The 23069-nt window shown below is 46.8% G+C and overlaps 1 protein-coding gene across 1 annotated transcript in view; it reads left to right on the top strand.

The window, feature by feature from the left end:
* Positions 1-22726, top strand: part of LOC309543516 (fatty-acid amide hydrolase 1-like) — a 72241-nt gene extending 49515 nt beyond the window's left edge. Inside the window, exons 11-14 of the mRNA XM_082275991.1 lie at positions 616-655; positions 752-860; positions 14116-14261; positions 22483-22726. Of these exons, the coding sequence (XP_082132117.1) occupies positions 616-655; positions 752-860; positions 14116-14261; positions 22483-22608 (421 nt within the window). The 3' untranslated portion in view covers positions 22609-22726. The remainder of the gene's footprint in view (positions 1-615; positions 656-751; positions 861-14115; positions 14262-22482) is intronic.
* Positions 22727-23069: the final 343 nt, after the last annotated feature.

The following is a 23069-nucleotide window of genomic DNA, read 5'->3' as shown; positions in this document are numbered from 1 at the left end:
TCCCCCACAGTCACATCAGTCTCTGTACCAGAGGAGCTTACACTCTAATGTCCCCCCCCCACAGTCACATCAGTCTCTGTGGCGGAGGAGCTTACACTCTAATGTCCCCTCCCCCACAGTCACATCAGCCTCTGTGGCGGCGGAGCTTACACTCTAATGTCCCCTCCCCCACAGTCACATCAGTCTCTGTACCAGAGGAGCTTACACTCTAATGTCCCCTCCCCCACAGTCACATCAGTCTCTGTACCAGAGGAGCTTACACTCTAATGTCCCCTCCCCCACAGTCACATCAGTCTCTGTACCAGAGGAGCTTACACTCTAATGTCCCCTCCCCCACAGTCACATCAGTCTCTGTACCAGAGGAGCTTACACTCTAATGTCTCCTCCCCCCACAGTCACATCAGTCTCTGTACAAGAGGAGCTTACACTCTAATGTCCCCTCCCCCACAGTCACATCAGTCTCTGTACCAGAGGAGCTTACACTCTAATGTCCCCTCCCCCACAGTCACATCAGTCTCTGTACCAGAGGAGCTTACAGTCTAATGTCCCCTCCCCCACAGTCACACACTATTCGGGTCTCCTGTGTTGATGTATGGATTTCTCCTCTTTTCTCAGGTCTGTACAGGAACATTGGGAGCACCAGACAGCAGTGGAGGTAACACAAAGTCCTTTGTTCTCATACGGAGTGTCAGCTCTTGTGCCGAGTGTTGGCTCTTCTGTCATTGATGGGATGTTGTCTTCTCCTCTCCAGGAATATCAGGCCGAGTTTATCCGTGAATGGAGGAAGCTGGATCTGGATGTTCTCCTCGCCCCGATGTTAGGCCCCGCCTTCAATGTTGGTTATCCGGGGAAGCTGATAGGTAGAATTTATATTGTATGATGTCACAGCGCAGTGACGTAACATGGCGACGTGGTCCAGTGTACCAGAGCCATGTTGTGTGATATTGTGTTGTATTGTGTTGTGTTCTACAGTGTTGTGTTGTATTTTGTGTTGTGTCGTGTTATGTTATGTTATGTTTTGTTGTGTTGTATTGTGTTGTGCTGTATCGTATTGTGTTTTGTTGTGTTGTTATGTTGTGTTGCATTGTGTTGTATTGTGTTGTGTTGTATTGTGTTGTGTTGTGTTGTATTGCGTTGTGTTGTGTTGTATTGTGTTGTATTGTGTTGTGTTGTGTTGTATTGCGTTGTGTTGTGTTGTATTGTGTTGTATTGTATTGTGTTGTATTGTGTTGTGTTGTGTTGTATTGCGTTGTGTTGTGTTGTATTGTGTTGTATTGTATTGTGTTGTATTGTGTTGTGTTGTGTTGTATTGCGTTGTGTTGTGTTGTATTGTGTTGTATTGTATTGTGTTGTATTGTGTTGTGTTGTGTTGTATTGCGTTGTGTTGTGTTGTATTGTGTTGTGTTGTATTGTGTTTGTAACAGATCTTTGTACCCCAGGTGGGCACATCCGCCGGATCTGTGTCTCCTGTCCTCCAAACGCACCCACAGCCTGCAGAGAAGCCATATCCAGCCCGTAACCCCTCAATCACGAGACAATCCACACAGGTGTTGAGGGTTAACCATGCAGAGCTTAAACTGTTTATTACATTCCAAGACAACAGTTACACACAGCTAAGGGGCACTCCCCTTAGCCCTGTAAGGGGGGGGGGAATGAGACAAGGACCAACTAATGAGAACTGAACATTTGTACATTTGAACCAGGCAGTCTTAGTACACACCCCCTGCGGAGAGATGTCTCCAACTCAGACAAGTGTCTGTGTCATGAATACACACCCTTAGACACAGGAACAGGGGGGGGGGGATGGGCTGTAACATTACATTACATTAACACAATGCCATGAGTCCTGCCATCTTCCTTTGTTCTGAGGAGGAATGAAGAGAAAATAAAATGCAATAAAAGGCCAATGTCCCAAACTCGTAGGAAAATGAAACAAAGGGGTTTACAATCCAGGGACAGGGTGATCCGTCACAGTGCTCCCCCCTTGTGGAACACTCCCGCAGACCCGGCTTGACCCTTTTCAGGTCAACTTGGGGATGTCCGGATTTAGGTTAGGGGCTGAGTTCCATTTGCTGGGACAACCCATCAGCGTTGCCATTTTGCTTCCCAGGGCAGTGGTGGGATGGTAAAGTCAAAAGGCTGCAGCGCCAAACTCCAGTATCTTCTGGCCCATAGTCTGTCGGTAGGAGGCTTGCTCACAGTCCCCTCCAAAACACACAGTGACAGTGGGTTCTGTCACAGTGTTGTGTTGTGTTGTGTTGTGTTGTATTGTGTTGTATTGTGTTGTGTTGTGTTTTGTTGTATTTAGGGTTGAGCGAACACGGACTGTATTGTTCGTGTTCGTACCGAATAATTGGATTTTTGTTACCCGAACACGGACCCGAAAACTTTACTGTATATTCGGGTAAAAATCCGTGTTCGGTCGTTTTATTTCCGGGTTTTGCATGCATTGGCGCACTTTTCATGGCGGGCTTTCAACAGCCAATCAACAAGCGTTTAACTGGTGTGCCTAAGCCATCCCAGCCATGCCTACAAATGTATCAGTAGCTGTGATTGGCCGTCTGAAGCATGTGACCAAGTCTTTATAAGTTCGAGGCAGCGCCGCTGCGGCGTCATTCTGCTATGTACTAGTTCAGGGAGAGAGCACACATCAACGTGCTGGCTGCTGATTAGGGACAGACAGGCAGGCAAAACTCATTTGTGTCCGCTTAGAATTGAGGGACAGGTCGGAGTGTGTTAGGCAGGGCGAGTTGTAGGCATTTTAGGGAGAGAGTCTGCTGATTTTTAGGGTCAGTTTTCTACGATCGATTTTGCAGTGTGGGAGGGGTTTGCAGTGACCGATCTACGATCTTATCAATCCTTTTAGGGAGAGAGTCTGCTGATTTTTAGGGTCAGTGTGTTCTACAAACTACAATCGATATTGCTGTGTGGGGTGGGATAGGAGATAGGCAGGTGTCAGTGATCCACATCCATTTTGCTGTGTGTGGGGTGCAGTGAACACAATCTTTTTGGGGTGCAGTGAACACAATCTTTTTGGGGTGCAGTGAACACAATCTTTTTGGGGTGCAGTGAACACAATCTTTTTTGCCCACTGAGGAGGAGGGAGAAAAGTATTTTTCTATCAGTCACTGTGTGCAGCGTTTTTCCTTCAGCTGTGCTGTGCTGACTGATCATACACTGCTGTGTTCAGTTCACATGTGCTAATATTGAGTGGTTTCAAAAATCATACACTTTTTTTCTATTCCACTATTCAATATACAGCCTTGGGTTAAAAAAAAAAAAATTGTGGCCTGCAGCAGAGCTGAATGATATTTGGGGTTTTTGGGGTTCATCTCATACTTCTGAAGATTTGAGGGTGCTGCCTGTTCCAATCTCCTCCTACTCCTCATCCAGCCTTTTAGGGGTACAAACAATAGTAATTGGGGCCTAGTGTGCTTCTGTACGTGTGAGATACATACACTTTTTTTGATCATATTTTCTATTCCGCTATTCAATAAAAACCTTTGGGGATCAGTTAAATTGCGGGATAAAGTATATATCTGGACACAAATTTGTCAAACAGGATATCTCTGCGCTTGTTGGAGGAGTCAGTTCATTAACTGCTAAAACTAAAAAACTGCTGCTACTTCACCAAATAACGATATATATTGGAAAACATAAATAAAAAGAATAGTAGCGCAAAAAGTCACTGGATGTGACTTTTTAAAAATGTAAAACAATAAAATCATACATAAAAAGGGTGTTACTAAAAACACTCTCATAAGGGTATAAAAGTCCTTTAAAGTCCATAGACCGTCCAGGAATGAGTGATGTTACTACTGGATCACCTTTTTTGTCCACCACCAAGTGTCACACCAAGGGGTCAGCAGAAATGGCAACTCACCAGATAAAGTGGCTCAGGTGTTCTCACACAAGAGCAAAATGAGCAGATATCCAAGATACAGATGATGGGTGTAGACAAACGACCTGGATATGTCACCGCTGCACACACTTAATCAGACCTCCTTTCCACAAATGTCCCTCAGCATAGTGATCACATGCAAGGCAAAATAACCCCAATAGTGAAGTATTGTAAAACTCAGCTTTATTGAAAGATAGATTGCACTTACATTTGTAGGAAAAAATCAGGCTTCTAAGTAGTAACAAAGCGGCCAGGAAAGGATCCACACTCGTGCAATCGCCCGGGTTGACTCCACGCCAACCCCGATACTTCCGGGTGGGTTCTCTTCCGTGCCACGTGATGTCGGATGCATCGTCTGGTCACGCCCCGACGCGTTTCGTCATTTCCGACTTCAACTGGGGGCGTGACCAGACGTCGCCATCCACCATCTAAATACCTCCGCTGGAACGCACCGCGACCAATCGGCACAGCGGTGGAACGGCCGGAAGATAACCAGCGCTCACAGCGGCGGAAGTAAACAAACACATCGCACTTCCGGGTATCCTCTGCATAGGGACAACCATCAAGGCACCGCTGGAAAATAAAACAGCGCCAGAAATGTTCAACCTATCATACAGAGGACACAGAGATGCTCATATATAAATCAAGCTAGATAGTGACAATAAGCACAATTGAAGCATTAATCTAAGGGTCTCCCCTGTGCCGATCTTAAGTCTGCAGTGCATTGCCAGCCGCATAACACACATAGCACAATATCAGCAATTGAGCACATAACAAATAGCATAAAAACATGCGTAAAACAAATCAGTATATGTTTATATGGAATAATCCATATCACATAAACCCCACATATACAAAAATAACACCCAAATATAAAGCATATGTATAAAATATATTACTACAAAGTCACACCCATATAAAATTGTAGTAGAGCTAAATGAAAAATCACTAACACCAAACGTTGGTAATAATGAAGATAATCCACAACCCAATAGTAAACTGGGGCCCACACACATAGAGGGTGATCCCAAAAAATAGTAAAAAGAATGAAAGAAAAGGATCTAGACAAAAAGTCTCACGAATCACTAATATAGCAATTCAGATCCAATTCTATATTTAACCCCATCAGGGCGAGGGCCTGGGTGAGAAAAATCCATTTGGTCTCCCGCTTGGACAATTCCCTCACCCAATTCGCACCCCGCCACGACGGGGTAACACGCTCAATCCCCCAAAAGTGAAGACTCCTTGGGTCCCTCTGATGAAACTTTCGGAAATGTGCGGACACATTGTGTTCTCGCAAACCTTTCAAGATATTGGTGATGTGCTCACCTATTCTCACCTTTAAGGCCCGCTTGGTGCGGCCTATGTACACCAGCTTACAGGGGCACATCAATCCATAGACCACATGTGTGGTATCACATGTGATCAAGCTTTTTATCTTGAACGTTTTGTCAATTGCGGGAACTGTGAAGGATTCTCTTCTCCTGAAGTTGGTAGGTGTAAAAGAGCAGGCCCTACATCTGCCACAGGTGAAGAAACCCTTCATGTCTGGGAAAAAAGAGACATTTGGGGGGTCTAATACCTTCTTGACGATCTGATCACCAAAATTCGGGGATCGTCGATAAATAAATGAAGGTTTAGCAGGAAGAACTGGACCTAAAGTTCTATCCATTTGTAAGATGGGCCAATGCTGTCTAAAGATCTCCTCTATCCAGACAAGATTCATCATAACCCTTGGCAATGAACCTGTCCTTCAAGACCTCTGCTTGCTCCATATAGTCAGTGACAGAGGTACAGTTACGCCTGACACGGACAAATTGGCCTCTCGGAATATTCCTGAGCCAGTTCGGATGGTGTCCGCTCTGGATCGCCAAATAACTGTTCCTGTCCGTGGTCTTGAAAAAAACTTTAGTAGTGAGTCTCTCACCCTCTCTCTTGATTATAACATCTAAAAAGTTAATTTCGTTCAGACTATAATGGAAATCTAACTTGATATTATTCTGATTCATTGGCAGGGCTCTAGATTTTTGTCTGAGCCATAATTATTTTTGGCATCAGAGCAACTTCTTCAGCCAAAAAACAGGTGTTGCTATGGGCGCCAAGTTCGCTCCGAGCCTGGCAAACTTGTTCATGTCGGAGTGGGAGGACAAGTTTGTCTTCAATCAACATCGGCAGGAGCTATTACTGTATAGGCGCTTCATAGATGATATTGTCTTCATCTGGCAGGGATCAGAGGAAGGCCTGATTGGCTTCACGGAACACCTTAATTCCAATCAGAATAATATCAAGTTAGATTTCCATTATAGTCTGAACGAAATTAACTTTTTAGATGTTATAATCAAGAGAGAGGGTGAGAGACTCACTACTAAAGTTTTTTTCAAGACCACGGACAGGAACAGTTATTTGGCGATCCAGAGCGGACACCATCCGAACTGGCTCAGGAATATTCCGAGAGGCCAATTTGTCCGTGTCAGGCGTAACTGTACCTCTGTCACTGACTATATGGAGCAAGCAGAGGTCTTGAAGGACAGGTTCATTGCCAAGGGTTATGATGAATCTTGTCTGGATAGGGAGATTATTAAAATCAAGAATGCTCCCAGACCTCTAAAGCCTTCAGTGAAACCTGTAAATGCTAATGATGATCCCAAACAATGGAGCTTTCTGTCAGATTTCTCCAATGACTATAAAAAGCTAGAGGAGATCTTTAGACAGCATTGGCCCATCTTACAAATGGATAGAACTTTAGGTCCAGTTCTTCCTGCTAAACCTTCATTTATTTATCGACGATCCCCGAATTTTGGTGATCAGATCGTCAAGAAGGTATTAGACCCCCCGAATGTCTCTTTTTTCCCAGACATGAAGGGTTTCTTCACCTGTGGCAGATGTAGGGCCTGCTCTTTTACACCTACCAACTTCAGGAGAAGAGAACCCTTCACAGTTCCCGCAATTGACAAAAAGTTCAAGATAAAAAGCTTGATCACATGTGACACCACACATGTGGTCTATGGATTGATGTGCCCCTGTAAGCTGGTGTACATAGGCCGCACCAAGCGGGCCTTAAAGGTGAGAATAGGTGAGCACATCACCAATATCTTGAAAGGTTTGCGAGAACACAATGTGTCCGCACATTTCCGAAAGTTTCATCAGAGGGACCCAAGGAGTCTTCACTTTTGGGGGATTGAGCGTGTTACCCCGTCGTGGCGGGGTGCGAATTGGGTGAGGGAATTGTCCAAGCGGGAGACCAAATGGATTTTTCTCACCCAGGCCCTCGCCCCGATGGGGTTAAATATAGAATTGGATCTGAATTGCTATATTAGTGATTCGTGAGACTTTTTGTCTAGATCCTTTTCTTTCATTCTTTTTACTATTTTTTGGGATCACCCTCTATGTGTGTGGGCCCCAGTTTACTATTGGGTTGTGGATTATCTTCATTATTACCAACGTTTGGTGTTAGTGATTTTTCATTTAGCTCTACTACAATTTTATATGGGTGTGACTTTGTAGTAATATATTTTATACATATGCTTTATATTTGGGTGTTATTTTTGTATATTTTTGTATATGTGGGGTTTATGTGATATGGATTATTCCATATAAACATATACTGATTTGTTTTACGCATGTTTTTATGCTATTTGTTATGTGCTCAATTGCTGATATTGTGCTATGTGTGTTATGCGGCTGGCAATGCACTGCAGACCTAAGATCGGCACAGGGGAGACCCTTAGATTAATGCTTCAATTGTGCTTATTGTCACTATCTAGCTTGATTTATATATGAGCATCTCTGTGTCCTCTGTATGATAGGTTGAACATTTCTGGCGCTGTTTTATTTTCCAGCGGTGCCTTGATGGTTGTCCCTATGCAGAGGATACCCGGAAGTGCGATGTGTTTGTTTACTTCCGCCGCTGTGAGCGCTGGTTATCTTCCGGCCGTTCCACCGCTGTGCCGATTGGTCGCGGTGCGTTCCAGCGGAGGTATTTAGATGGTGGATGGCGACGTCTGGTCACGCCCCCAGTTGAAGTCGGAAATGACGAAACGCGTCGGGGCGTGACCAGACGACGCATCCGACATCACGTGGCACGGAAGAGAACCCACCCGGAAGTATCGGGGTTGGCGTGGAGTCAACCCGGGCGATTGCACGAGTGTGGATCCTTTCCTGGCCGCTTTGTTACTACTTAGAAGCCTGATTTTTTCCTACAAATGTAAGTGCAATCTATCTTTCAATAAAGCTGAGTTTTACAATACTTCACTATTGGGGTTATTTTGCCTTGCATGTGATCACTATGCTGAGGGACATTTGTGGAAAGGAGGTCTGATTAAGTGTGTGCAGCGGTGACATATCCAGGTCGTTTGTCTACACCCATCATCTGTATCTTGGATATCTGCTCATTTTGCTCTTGTGTGAGAACACCTGAGCCACTTTATCTGGTGAGTTGCCATTTCTGCTGACCCCTTGGTGTGACACTTGGTGGTGGACAAAAAAGGTGATCCAGTAGTAACATCACTCATTCCTGGACGGTCTATGGACTTTAAAGGACTTTTATACCCTTATGAGAGTGTTTTTAGTAACACCCTTTTTATGTATGATTTTATTGTTTTACATTTTTAAAAAGTCACATCCAGTGACTTTTTGCGCTACTATTCTTTTTATTTAAATTGCGGGATAGTCTGCGTTGGTACGTGTGAGATCCACCTTTCCAAGTTTTTGGGGTTCATCTCATACTTCTGAAGATTTAAGGGTGCTGCCTGTTCCAAACTCCTCCTACTCTTCATCCAGCCTTTAGGGGTACAAACAATAGTAATTGGGGCCTAGTGTGCTTCTGTACGTGTGAGATACATACACTTTTTTGGATCATATTTCCTATTCCGCTATTCAATAAAAACCTTTGGGGATCAATTAAATTGCGGGATAGTCTGTGTTGGTACGTGTGAGATCCACCTTTCCAAGTTTTTGGGGTTCATCTCATACTTCTGAAGATTTGAGGGTGCTGCCTGTTCCAAACTCCTCCTACTCCTCATCCTGCCTTTAGGGTTAAAACAATAGTAATTGGGGCCTAGTGTGCTTCTGTACGTGTGAGATACATACACTTTTTTTGATCATATTTCCTATTCCGCTATTCAATAAAAACCTTTGGGGATCAATTAAATTGCGGGATAGTCTGTGTTGGTACGTGTGAGATACACCTTTCCAATTTTTGGGGCGCATCTCATACTGCCGAGGATTTGAGGGTGCTTCAGTCTGCCTCCTGCCTGTTCCGAACTCCTCCTACTCCTCATCCTGCCTTTAGGGTACAAAAAATTGTAATGGGGGCCTAAATTGCGGGATAGTCTGTACCGGTACATGTGAGATACACCCTTTTAAATTTGTTTGGCGCATCTCCTTCTACCGCCGAGGATTGCAGGGCGCTTCAGTTTTTGCTCCTGTTCCCAACTCCTCCTACTCCTCTTCCTCATCCTGCCTTTAGGGTACAAAAAATTGTAATCGGGGCCTAGATTGTGTTTGTACGTGTGAGATACACCGTTTTGTAAAATTTCTCCTATTCCGCTATTCAATATACACCCTTTTGGAGTGTAAGAAAATTAAATTACGGCATAGTCTGTATCGGTACGTGTGAGATACACCTTTTAAATTTGTTTGGCGCATCTCCTTCCACCGCCAAGGATTGCAGGGCGCTTCAGTTTGCCTCCTGTTCCCAACTCCTCCTACTCCTCTTCCTCATCCTCCCTTTAGGGTACAAGAAATTTTAGTCGGGGCCTAGTCTGTGTTTGTACGTGTGAGATACACCGTTTTTTATCCTTTTTCCTATTCCGCTATTCAATATACACCCTTTTGGGGTAAAAAACATTAAATTGCGGCATAGTTTGCATATTTGACTGTCAGATACACCCGTGCGATACTGTTGTTGTTTTGTTCCGCTATTCAATAAACACCTTTCTAGGGCAAGATCATAAATTACAGAAATATGAGGAGACCGCCAAATAGGGGCCGTGGCCTGGGTCGTGGTGCTGCTGGTAGAGCTCCTGTTGCAAGGAGAGGACGTGGTCAATCTGTGCCAGCTACACGCACAAGTGAAACACCTTCCACAAGTGTGAGTAGGCGACAGAACCTGCAGCAGTATTTGGTAGGGCATAATGCGCCTCTAGACGTGATGAGGCCTGAAGAAGTACAGGCGATAGTAGATTGGGTTGCTGACAGTGCCTCCAGTTCCTTCACATTGTCTCCCACCCAGTCTACTGCAGAAAGGTCAGAGTTGGCACCTGCAGCCAATGTCCAACCGTCTTTCACCTCACCCCCTTGGAAATCAGGCAAGCAGTCTGAGCCCCAATCCATACAGCAGTCTCTTATTCTTTTTGAGGACTCTGTCAGCAGGGTTTCCCAGGGCCATCCACCTAGCCCTGCCCCAGAAGTGGAAGAGATTGAGTGCAGCGATGCCCAACCACTTATTTCTCAAGATGAGTACATGCAAGGACCATCGCAGCACGTCTCCGATGATGACGAAACGCAGATGCCAACTGCTGCGGCGTTCAGAATTGTGGAGACCGACAAGGAGGGCAGGGGTGAAGACTGGGTGGAAGACTGGGTCCTCGACCCCACATGGAATGAAGGTCATGCAGGTGACCTGAGTAGTTTGGAGGAAGAGGCGGTGGTCGCACAGAGCCACCAGCACAGCAGAAGAGGGAGCAGGGTGCAGAAGCGGAGCGGCCGTGCCCTAGACACTACGCCTGCTACTGCCCAACGCAGCAAGGGAACGAGCGCACCAAAGTCAGCTCAAAGGAGTTCTCTAGCGTGGAAGTTCTTTAGAAAATGTGCTGATGACAGGACACGAGTGGTTTGCACCCTGTGCAATCAGAGCCTGAAGCGAGGCATAAACCTTCTCAACCTGAGCACAACCTGCATGATCAGGCATCTAAGTGCAAAGCATGAGCTGCAGTGGAGTAGACACCTTCAAAACCAAGAAACGTCTCTGGCTCATCCTGCTTCCTCTTCTGCTGCAGTCTCGGCCGCTCCAGCCACATCTGTAGTGATACCGGCACCTGCCACCCCGCAAACAGAGGATCTGTCAGCAACACCACCACCTGGGTCACCAACCGTCTCCACAATGTCCCATGGAAGCGTTCAGCTTTCCATCTCCCAAACACTTGAGAGGAAGAGGAAGTACCCCCCTACCCACCCGCGATCCCTGGCCCTGAATGCCAGCATTTCAAAATTCTTGGCCTTTGAAATGCTGTCATTCCGTCTGGTGGAGACGCACAGTTTTAAAAACCTTATGTCGGTGGCTGTCCCACAGTACGTCGTGCCCAGCCGCCACTACTTTTCCAGGCAAGCCATCCCTTCCCTGCACAACCAAGTGGGGGAAAAAATCAGGTGTGCACTGCGCAACGCCATCTGTGGCAAGGTCCACCTAACTACCGATACGTGGACCAGTAATCACGGTCAGGGGCGTTATATCTCCCTAACGGCACACTGGGTAAATGCAGTGGCGGATGGGCCTGAGGCGGATAGCAATTTGGCGCATGTCCTTCCACCACGAGGATTACAGGGCGCTTCAGTTTGCCTCCTGTTCCTAACTCCTCCTACTCCGCTTCCTCATCCTCTACCGCCTCCTCATCCGGACAGCGTAACACCTTCACCACCAACTTCAGCACGGCCAGGGGTAAACGACAGCAGGCAGTTTTAAAACTTGCCTGTTTGGGGGACAAACCACACACCGTGCAGGAGTTGTGGAGGAGCATGGAACAGCAGACAAATGAGTGGTTGCTGCCAGCGAGCCTCAAGCCCGGCCTGGTGGTGTGCGATAACGGGCGAAATCTCATAGCAGCTCTGGGCCTAGCCGGTTTGACGCACATCCCTTGCCTGGCGCATGTGCTGAATTTGGTGGTGCAGAGGTTCCTTAAAAACTACCCCGATATGTCAGAGCTGCTGCAGAAAGTGCGGGCCGTCTGTGCGCACTTTCGGCGTTCTCACCCTGCTGCTGCTCGCCTGTCAGCGCTGCAGCGTAACTTCGGCCTTCCCGCTCACCGCCTCATATGTGACGTGCCCACAAGGTGGAACTCCACCTTGCACATGCTGCAAAGACCATAGGGGCCATAGTGGAGTTTCAGCTGCAGCACCCACGCGTGAGTCGCTCTGCGGAACAGCACCACTTCACCACCAATAACTGAGCCTCCATGCGAGACCTGTGTGCCTTGTTGCGCTGTTTTGAGTACTCCACCAACATGGCCAGTGCCGATGACGCCGTTCTCAGCTTAACTATCCCACTTCTATTCCTCCTTGAAAAAACTATTCGGCGATGATGAAAGAGGATGTGGCACAGGATGAGGAGGAGGATGAAGAGGTAAAATTTCCAAGGCTTTCAGGGCAGTCATTCACAAGGGGCTCCGAGGGTGGGTTCCTGCACACACAAACGCCAAGGACACAATTGTCCAGCAGGAGCACAGTTCTGGAGGATGAGGAGGAGGAGCTGGAGGAGGAGATGGAACCATGTTCACAGCAGGGTGGCACCCAGGCCAGCTCATGGCCATCACTGGTGCGTGGCTGGGGGGATACAGAGGACACGGACAATACACCTCCCACAGAGGACAGCCTTTCGTTGCCTCTGGGCAGCCTGGCACACATGAGCGATTACATGCTGCAGTGTCTCCACAACGACCGCCGAGTTGCCCACATTCTAACTTGTGCTGATTACTGGGTGGCCACGCTGCTGGATCCCCATTACAAGGACAACGTACCGTCCTTAATTCACTCACTGGAGCGCGATCGCAAGATGCGCGAGTACAAGCGCACGTTGGTAGACGTGATGCTGTTGGCATTCCCACCTGACAGCGGGGCCACAGTGGAAGCACAAGGCAGAGGAGGAGGAGGAGGTCGCCAACGCAACCAGGGCACCGCCAGCACCTCAGAAGGCAGGGTTAGTGTGGCCGAAATGTGGAAAAGCTTTGTCAGCACGCCACAACAAACAGCAGCACCAGCAGCTCATATGGAACGTCTTAGCAGGAGGCAGCATTTCACCAACATGGTGGAGCAGTATGTGTGCACACGCCTACATGTAGTGAATGACGGGTCTGCCCCCTTCAACTTCTGGGTCTCCAAATTGGGCACATGGCCTGAGCTTGCCCTTTACGCCTTGGAGGTGCTGGCGTGCCCTGCAGCCAGTGTATTATCTGAACGGGTATTTAGCACGGCTGGGGGCGTTATAACAGACAAGCGCAGCCGCCTGTCCAGAGACAATGTGGACAAGCTCACGTTCATTAAAATGAACCAGGCATGGATCCCACGGGACTTTTCCGTACCTTGTGCAGAATAGCAATGGATACCGACCTTACCCAGCCATTGTTCCATTTTTGCTCTTTCTCACTCTTTTGGGGTGTACCCTCATTTAAAATTTGTGAAAAGAAGCAGTGTTGGCTACCTCATCCTCCTCCTCCTCCACCGCCGCTTCCACCTACACCGCCCATAGGTGTGCGCAGCCTATTGCATTATATTAAATACACATGCATGTGTTTGCCTACATGTACATGGCCCCGATACATTACTCTCCCTGCTGGCAAAGAGAAATAGAGCAGTGCAGGTCCGAGGGAGATCTTTCCCATCTCCTCACTGGCAAACAGAGCGATAATGCTAATGTGCCCCAGGTGATTAGGGTGTGCCCAGGTACACCCGGCACACCCTGTGCACACGCCTATGACACTGCCACATCCACCTCAACCTCCCTCCTACTCCATATGGGCCTCGTCCTTCAGAGATAAAGAACATTGTTTTATTTTTCTGTTTTTTTTTTTTGTTGTTTGAAGTTATTTCCCTATCCACATTTGTTTGCAGAGCACTTGCCATGCTCTTAACTACGTTTTACTGCCATTTGCAGCACTCTAGCCCTTTCCATTGGTGTTTTAGAGCCATTTTAGTGCCTGAAAGTTCGGGTCCCCATTGACTTCAATGGGGTTCGGTGTCCGGGAAAAGTTTGGCAAAAGTCCGGGACACGGACCCGGACTTTTTTTTAAAGTTCGGCCGAACCCGCCGAACATGGACATCCAGGTGTCCGCTCAACTCTAGTTGTATTGTATTGTGTTGTGATGATGAATTATGATTGCTTTTATTCTGGAGGTTGGTGGGATTATTCTCCTGAATGATGATGACTATTATTACTCCCCTCCCCCACCATACAGCCCCTCCCATTGGTCTTGTATGATAATAATCTCCTCTTATGTTCGCAGTGAGTTGCTCATACACTTTGCTGTACAACCTCCTCCAGTTCCCGGCCGGGGTGGTTCCGGTGGGTTCGGTCACGGCAGAAGACGAGGAGGCCCTGAGACATTACACCGGATATGATAACGATCTCTGGGACAAACTCTTCAGAAAGGTGAAGTGATCTGATAATACGAGGCGGGGGGACCCCTAGACATTCCTATAGTCCATATATATTGTGTATTATAGAGGGGGGAGGGGAGGGCATAGGAACATTGTACCCCAGTATGACTGCCCCCCCCCCCCATATCTCCAGGCTGTGGTCTCTCCTCCTCCTCAGTGTATCCTGGGGATGATGGGAATTGTTGTCATCTCCCTGGGATTTAGTCAGGACAAAATAGAAATAGAAGCCATTCCGTACTTCTCCATAATACACAAATCATCGCACTTTGCCCGCCAATACAGAAAAAGAGCCGGAGATCTGCCAGAAATCCAGAGAGATCCCAACTTCCTCTTCTTTTGTTAGATGAGGGGAGGAGTTATGGGAAGGAGGAGGGGGGTGGGGTTATGGAGATGAGAAGAGGGGAGGAGTTATGGGAAGGAGGAGGGGGATGGGGTTATTGAGATGGAGGAGGGGGGTGGGGTTATTGAGATGAGAAGAGGGGAGGAGTTATAGGAAGGAGGAGGGGGTGGGGTTATTGAGATGGAGAAGGGGGTGGGATTATTGAGATGAGAAGAGGGGAGGAGTTATGGGAAGGAGGAGGGGGTGGGGTTATTGAGATGGAGGAGGGGGGTGGGGTTATTGAGATGAGAAGAGGGGAGGAGTTATGGGAAGGAGGAGGGGGGTGGGGTTATTGAGATGGAGGAGGGGGTGGGGTTATTGAGATGAGAAGAGGGGAGGAGCTATGGGAAGGAGGAGGGGGTGGGGTTATTGAGATGGAGGAGGGGGTGGGGTTATTGAGATGAGAAGAGGGGAGGAGTTATGTCAGTATATAAATATACAACCAGATGGGGATTTTTTCAGACCTCCAGAAAATACGTTTCCAGGGTAATCATCATCAGTCTCCTTGTGAGAACATTCCTCCTACAATATGGAACAATGTCTGCACCTCTAATCCAATGAGGAATGAAATACTATTGTGGTGTACCGGGCCGGACAACGTGGACATTTTTAGCTATTGCCGCTGTTTCCGAGAAGTTTCTATCAAATAGTGGGCCCAAGCTATGTCAGCAAAGACCTTCAGTTTTAGACATTTATGACCCATGGCATGCATGGTAATAGAGCGCCATCCGGGGTTTGGACTTTGGAAATGTTTCCATTAAAGAAACTGAAAAAAAGATTTGATCCCTGCAGATTACAGAGAAATGGCGGGTGTATAATTTTTATCATCTGTGTATTTTATATGATAGAGACAGAATATCAACCAAAAATCCAGAAAAATCACATGATAGAAATGTTATAAATGGAGTTGCAGTTCAGTGAGTAAAATAAGTATTTGATCCCCTTAATAGTTGGTGGAGAAACCCTTGTTGGAAGCACAGAGGTCAGACGTTTCTTGTAGTTGGGAAGCACAGAGGTCAGACGTTTCTTGTAGTTGGAAGCACAGAGGTCAGACGTTTCTTGTAGTTGGAAGCACAGAGGTCAGACGTTTCTTGTAGTTGGCCCCCAGGTTTGCACACATCTCAGGAGGGATTTTGGTCCACTCTTCTTTACAGATCTTCTCTAAATCCTTAAGGTTTCTTAGCTGTCGCTTGGCAACTCGAAGTCTCAGCTCCTCCATAAATTTTCTATAGGATGAAGGTCTGAAGACTGACTAGGCCACTCCATGACCTTAATGTGCTTCTTCTTGAGCCACTCATTTGTTGCCTTGGCGATATGTTTTGGGTCATTCTCATGCTGGAAGACCCATCCATGACCCATCTTCAGTGTTCTGGCTGAGGGAAGAAGGTTCTCATCCAAGATTTTACAATACATGGCCCCGCCCATTGGCCCCTCAATGCGGCAAAGTCAACCTGTACTACCTTCAAAGGTGCAGCGCTCTCCTTCAATACGTTAACTGTAAAGATTATTTGATATATAAAGTTTATCAGTGATCAAAATAGTGTTAAAAAATCAAATACAATAATAATTATATACACAAGTTTACAAATATATACAGTATCTGACAAAAGTAAGTACACCCCTCCCATGTGACAACACTGAAGAAAATAGACTTTGCTACAATGTAAAGTAGTGAGTGTACAGCTTGTATAACAGTGTAAATTTTCTGTCCCCTCAAAATAACTCAACACACTGCCATTAATGTCTAAACCGCTGGCAACAAAAGTCAGTACACCCCTAAGTGACAATGTCCAAATTGGGCCCAAAGTGTGAATATTTTGTGTGGCCACCATTATTTTCCAGCACTGCCTTAACCCTCTTGGACATGGAGTTCACCAGAGCTTCACAGGTTGGCACTGGAGTCCTCTTCCCCTCCCCCATGATGACATCACAGAGCTGGTGGATGTTAGAGACCTTCCCCTCCTCCACCTTCTGTTTGAGGAGCCCCACAGATGCTCAATAGGGTTTAGGTCTGGAGACATGCTTGGCCAGTCCATCACCTTTACCCTCAGCTTCTTTAGCAAGGCAGTGGTGGTCTTGGAGGTGTGTTTGGGGTCGTTATGTTGGAATACTGCCCTGCGGCCCAGTCTCTGAAGGAAGGGGATCATGCTCTGCTTTAGTATGTCACAGTACATGTTGGCATTCATGGTTCCCTCAATGAACTGTAGCTCCCCAGTGCCGGCAGCACTCATGCAGCCCCAGACCATGACACTCCCACCACCATGCCTGACTGTAGGAAGACACACTTGTCTTTGTACTCCTCACCTGGTTGCCACCACACACGCCTGACACCATCTGACACCAAATAAGTTTATCTTGGTCTCATCAGACCACAGGAGATGGTTCCAGTAATCCATGTCCTTAGTCTGCTTGTCTTCAGCAAACTGTTTGTGGGCTTTCTTGTGCATCATCTTTAGAAGAGGCTTCCTTCTGGGATGACAGCCATGCAGACCAATTTGATGCAGTGTGCTGCGTATGGTCTGAGCACTGACAGGCTGACCCCCCACCCCTTCAACCTCTGCAGCAATGCTGGCAGCACTCATACGTCTATTTCCCAAAGACAACCTCTGGATATGACGCTGAGCACGGCACTCAACTTCTTTGGTGGACCATGGCGAGGCCTGTTCTGAGTTGAACCTGTCCTGTTATACCTCTGTATGGTCTTGGCCACCGTGCTGCAGCTCAGTTTCAGGGTCTTGGCAATCTTCTTATAGCCTAGGCCATCTTTATGTAGAGCAACAATTCTTTTTTTCAGATCCTCAGAGAGTTCTTTGCCATGAGGTTCCATGTTGAACTTCCAGTGACCAGTATGAGAGAGTGAGAGCGATAACACCAAATTTAATACACCTGCCCCCCATTCACACCTGAGACCTTGTAACACTAACGAGTCACATGACACCGGGGAGGGAAAATGGCTAATTGGGCCCAATTTGGACATTGTCACTTAGGGGTGTACTCACTTTTGTCAGATACTGTATATATCAAAGTGTTTTATATTACAATTTTATACATATATATATCTTTATGAACTTGCACTGAAAGTTGGACTCAATTTGATATACATAAAATGAGAATATCATCAAAAATTGAATTTATTTCAGTAATTCAATTAATAAATATATTTTCTATAGATGTTACACACAGAGTGAGAGATTTCCAGCATTTCTTTCTTTTAATTTTGATGATTATGACTTCCAGCGAGTGACAGCAATGCTTAGATGTGTATTCCATGTACGTCAGTGTAGGAGTTGGACAGACTGATACTGGGGTCTCTTCCTATTGTCTGTATAAAAAGGTGTTCTGTGTTTATACTTAGGATAATGTTTAATTTTGTACTGTGTTTTAGCCTTGTTGCCGGCAGTCTAGTCTTCCAGTCTGGTGTAAGTGCGCTGAGTTAATTAGCATGTGAATGATAACCTTGTCTAGATGGGATTAGCCATGAGTCAGCTGTACCTCGTTATCTAACCATTGTGTGATGTTTTGGGTAAATATTCGGGTCATGGTTCATGTAGTGACTGACATACTTCTCAAGTCTATAAAAGTCTGTTTCTTGTTCAATAAAGGAGTTGGTTGTTTTCAGACACATAAAAGCTAAGTTCAGGCTAGTTTTGTATGGGGGTGGCAGAAACCTCTATCTATGTTCAAGACAGGAGGAAGCCGTGTACTGATGGAAGCACACAAGTACAGTGTGGGTCTGAGGTTCCGTCACATTGGTGGCAGCGGTGGGATGCTTCCTGCAGTCTGGGACATCCAAACATCCACTGGGATCCAAGGTCCGGATAACAGAAGAGGAGAGGTACAGATGTCAGCCACCATGGAAGAGGAATTCAGAAGGAGGGTGTGAGAGATGCGGATACAAGACAGGGGACCGGTGTCAGAGAAGGTCCTGCTAGGATGGTATGATTCAATCTGCTTGGAACTCTGGAAAGAATTGCTAGCCTGTGAGCAGCGACACCAGGGAAAAATCCTCCCCTCCATCCAGGAAAGGTTCTGGTCGCAGTATGGATTGTGGGTGCTGGTTTTGGGAAATAAACCGCACAAGGAATGGAAAACTGTAGGGACCGTGACTGTAGTGAAGGTGACTGTAGTGAAGGTGACTGTAGGGACGGTGACTGTAGGGAAGGTGACTGTAGGGACGGTGACTGTAGTGAAGGTGACTGTAGGGACGGTGACTGTAGGGATGGTGACTGTAGGGATGGTGTTCTCTGGGTCATAGTCAGCATTTTTCTTCCTCCAAACACAGCAAGTCGAGTTAATGACAAGTAGCTCAGTTTTGGTCTTATCTGACCACAGCACTTTCTCCCAATCCTCCTCTGAATCATTTAGATCACATGTGTCAAACAAGGCCCACGGGCCGAATCGGACCCACCAGGCCAATCCATGGCGGCGTATTGTGTTACCAATGGTGTGTTTGGTGACTGTGGTCCCAACTGCCTGGAGATCATTCACAATGACCTCCCGTGTAGTTCTGGACTGATCCCTCACTTTTCTCATGGCCATCCTCACCCCATGAGAAGAAATCTTGCATGGAGCTCCAGACTGAGGGTGATTGATGGTTATTTTGTATTCCATTTGCGAATATTCCCTCCAACAGTTGTCTCCTTCTCACCAAGCTTCCTGCTGATGGTCTTGTAGCCATTCCAGACTTGTGCAGGTCTACAATCTTCTCCCTGAATCCTCTGACAGCTCTTTGGTCTTCCCATGATGGTGAGGTTTGAGTCCTCGTTCACATTGGAGTTCAAACCCGCATTTCATTGTGATTTGGGCTGCAACTTGAAAGACGGTTCATGCAGGTTCATGCACAGATGTTTATTTAAGTGGACCCCAAAGTCTCAAAAAATAGTGCCGGAACTACTTTTGGAAATTGATGCAGCGCTACAAAGTCAGCGTCGCACCGATTTGGATAATGCGGTTACCGGCAATAGGCTGCGATTTGACATATTCTACTTTCCCACTAGCAACTAACAGATGCTTTTTATTACCTTGAGCTAATTAACTAGCAGACTTGCCGTTGTCGAGCTCATGAAGTACAATACACATTATTATAAGTGTAAACACGTCCCCACACTAGACAATAGGTGAGTTAATCAGCACAATCAACAATGTGTGGAAGACAGGTGGTTGGGCTGATATTAGCATCTCCCATGAGTCTGACTGTGTGGAGCAGTATTTTATTGGCAATAGGCAGCTAGGCCTTTAACATGGATCCTAGGCCTGGAGTCCCAGTCCGAGAGCCTGTGTGTCTTGGGAAGACGTGGACTTGAATCCAAAGTAACATTACTCCAAGGGTCCCCCCAGCATACACCCCACAAATGTTCCCTCGCAAGCCACGGCCCATAGTACGTAGGCAAGAGGCTAGCCTGCAGTCCCCTCCAAAAGCCCCTGTCCTGAGTCAGTTTGTCACATACACATAACGAGTTGTCATTGGGAGCACCTTCTTAAAGTGACAGGACTAATCTATGTACCAAATGAGCACCTACTGTAGCCAGTCTGTGGGGGGGCAGAATTATTGTCAGTTGGTTGGGTATCAAATACTTATTTTACTCCCTGAACTGCAACTCCATTTCTAACATTTGTATCATGTGATTTTTCTGGATTTTTAGTTGATATTCTGTCTCTATTATATAAAATACACCTATGATAAAAATTATACACCCGCCATTGCTTTGTACCACAATCTGCAGGGATCAAATCATTATTTTCCCAGCTGTATAAGAAGATGATGAAAGTAGAAAGTGGACAAATTGGAAGGGGGACTTCCCCTGGGATGACACTAAATCTACACTACAAGAGAGCCAGCTCAACCCCTTTCCTTCCAACACTGAATGCCTGAAGTCCTGTTGACAGAGGAAATTGTGGACCAGCTATAACAGAATGATGAGTAATCAGTAGTGCACCCTGACTGCATACATATTATCACTACACTACAGGGTTCCACTATTCCCAGATTTACAGCAAAGTAGCCAAAAGAAACAAGCAAAACATCAGATTATGGAGAGGAGGAGAGGGGAGGGGCCAGAGAGGTGGAAAGAGAGTGAGAGATAATGGAGATGGGGGGGGGGGAGATAGAGGGGGAGGGATAATGGAGATTAGAGTGGGGAGATAGAGGGGGAGAGATTATAGAGATGAGGAGGGGGAAGGGCTAGGGAAATGAAAAGAGAGTGAGAGATAATGGAGATTGGGGGGGGGGGATAGAGGGGGAGGCATAATGGAGATTGGGGGGGGATAGAGGGGGAGGGATTATGGAGATGAGGAGAGGGGAGGGGTTAGGAAAATTAAAGCGAGTGAGGGATAATGGAAATTGGGGGGGGGGGGGAGATAGAGGGGGAGGGATTTTTGAGATTAGTAGAAAAGGACAACATAGAGGGGTGGGACTATGGAAATTAGGAGAGGAGAGGGCATAGAGGTTGAGGGATTATGGAGATTAGGAGAGGGGAGGGGTTAGGGAAAAGAAAAGCGTGAGAGATAATGGAGATGGGGGGGCAAGATAGAGGGGGAGGGATAATGGAGATAGGGGGGGATAGAGGAGGAGGGATTATGGAGATGAGGGGAGGGGTTAGGGAAATGAAAAGAGAGTGAGGGATAAGGGAGATTGGGGGGGGGGAGAAGATAGAGGGGGAGGGATTATGGCGATTAGGAGAAAGGACAACATAGAGGGGCTGGGACTATGGAAATTAGGAGAGGGGGGGCATAGAGGGGGAGGGATTATAGAGATTAGAAGGGAGAACATAGAGGGGTGGGATGAAGACAATTAGGAGAGGGGAGGAGATAGAAGGGGAGGGATTATGGAGATTTGTAGAGGGAGGAGATGGGAATTGAGGGATTAGGAAAATGAGAAAAGAGGAGGAGTTATGAAGATGAAGAGAGGGGGAGGGGTTTGTTGATGAGAAGATAGGATAGGAGGAGTTATAATGATTATGGAGATGAGGAGGGAAAGGTGCTCTGCAGTCCAGCAGGGAAGAACTGGGCAGGGCTGACACCACAGTGTGAGATTTTAGGGCAGCAGAGGTGAAGAGGAAGTTTGGAGCTCACTGGATTTGCTGCAGAATCAGCGAATATCTTTCTGTACCTGCGATGATTGAAGGGATAAATCCCGGGGAATAGTGCCTGTATTGCAGAGATGTGCTGCATATGTTTTATTAAGAGAAAAATGCGAAACGTATGGTTAGGAGACCTAATCCATAAATTTCACAGAAAACGTAGACTTTCAGGGGCACCTCGTAGAATAAACCAAAGCGACTCACAATTGATAAAAATTATCATTTTATTACAAAGAAATTTTTTTCTCAATGTTATTATTTGGATGATGCCACTTGTTGGGTAGTTCATTTCTTTTTCTATACATATGTTTTATTTGTATTTTTGCTTTATGTCCTCTTCCTCCATTCTCCTCCTCCATTGGTGGCTCTCTTCCTCCATTCTCCTCCTCCATTGGTGACTCTCTTCCTCCATTCTCCTCCTCCATTGGTGGCTCTCTTCCTCCATTCTCCTCCTCCATTGGTGGCTCTCTTCCTCCATTCTCCTCCTCCATTGGTGGCTCTCTTCCTCCATTCTCCTCCTCCATTGGTGACTCTCTTCCTCCATTCTCCTCCTCCATTGGTGGCTCTCTTCCTCCATTCTCCTCCTCCATTGGTGGCTCTCTTCCTCCATTCTCCTCCTCCATTGGTGGCTCTCTTCCTCCATTCTCCTCCTCCATTGGTGGCTCTCTTCCTCCATTCTCCTCCTCCATTGGTGACTCTCTTCCTCCCTCTGCTGACCATGTTCACTCTCCTCCTGTCATTGTGTGTCTCTGCAGGCGGTGGCGGACGGGGTGGGGTTGCCGCTGTCTGTACAGTGTGTGGCGCTGCCCTATCAGGATGAGCTCTGCCTGCGCCTCATGAAGGAAGTCCAGACCCTCCACAGGCGGCAGATGAAGAGATGAAAGGAGGACCCGATAGGTCGGTGGAAGGGAGAGCGTTGCTTTTCTAATTGTTGGACGTTTGGCTCCAGAGCAAAGAAAATATTTCTAATTATTTTTCAATAAACGTTCGGAAATTGTTCTCTGTGTGCAATTAAGTACTTATTAAATGAGCTAATGTGCAAATCCTCTGATTCTCCAGAGAATTCACCATATCCTCCTCCCATCACATGTGACGTCTGTGTCCTCCTCGTATCTCCTGAGTACTCCATCACATGTGACGTCTGTGTCCTCCTCGTATCTCCTGAGTACTCCATCACATGTGACGTCTGTGTCCTCCTCGTATCTCCTGAGTACTCCATCACATGTGACGTCTGTGTCCTCCTCGTATCTCCTCTGTACTCCATCACATGTGACGTCTGGGTCCTCCTCGCATCTCCTGTGTACTCCATCACATGTAAGGTCTGTGTCCCCCTCGTATCTCC

The sequence above is a fragment of the Pelophylax lessonae genome (assembly GCF_965119305.1).
Source record: "Pelophylax lessonae genome assembly, contig: HAP1_SCAFFOLD_152, whole genome shotgun sequence".
Classification (NCBI taxonomy): Eukaryota; Metazoa; Chordata; class Amphibia; order Anura; family Ranidae; genus Pelophylax; species Pelophylax lessonae.
This window is presented reverse-complemented; position numbering and strand designations above follow the sequence as displayed.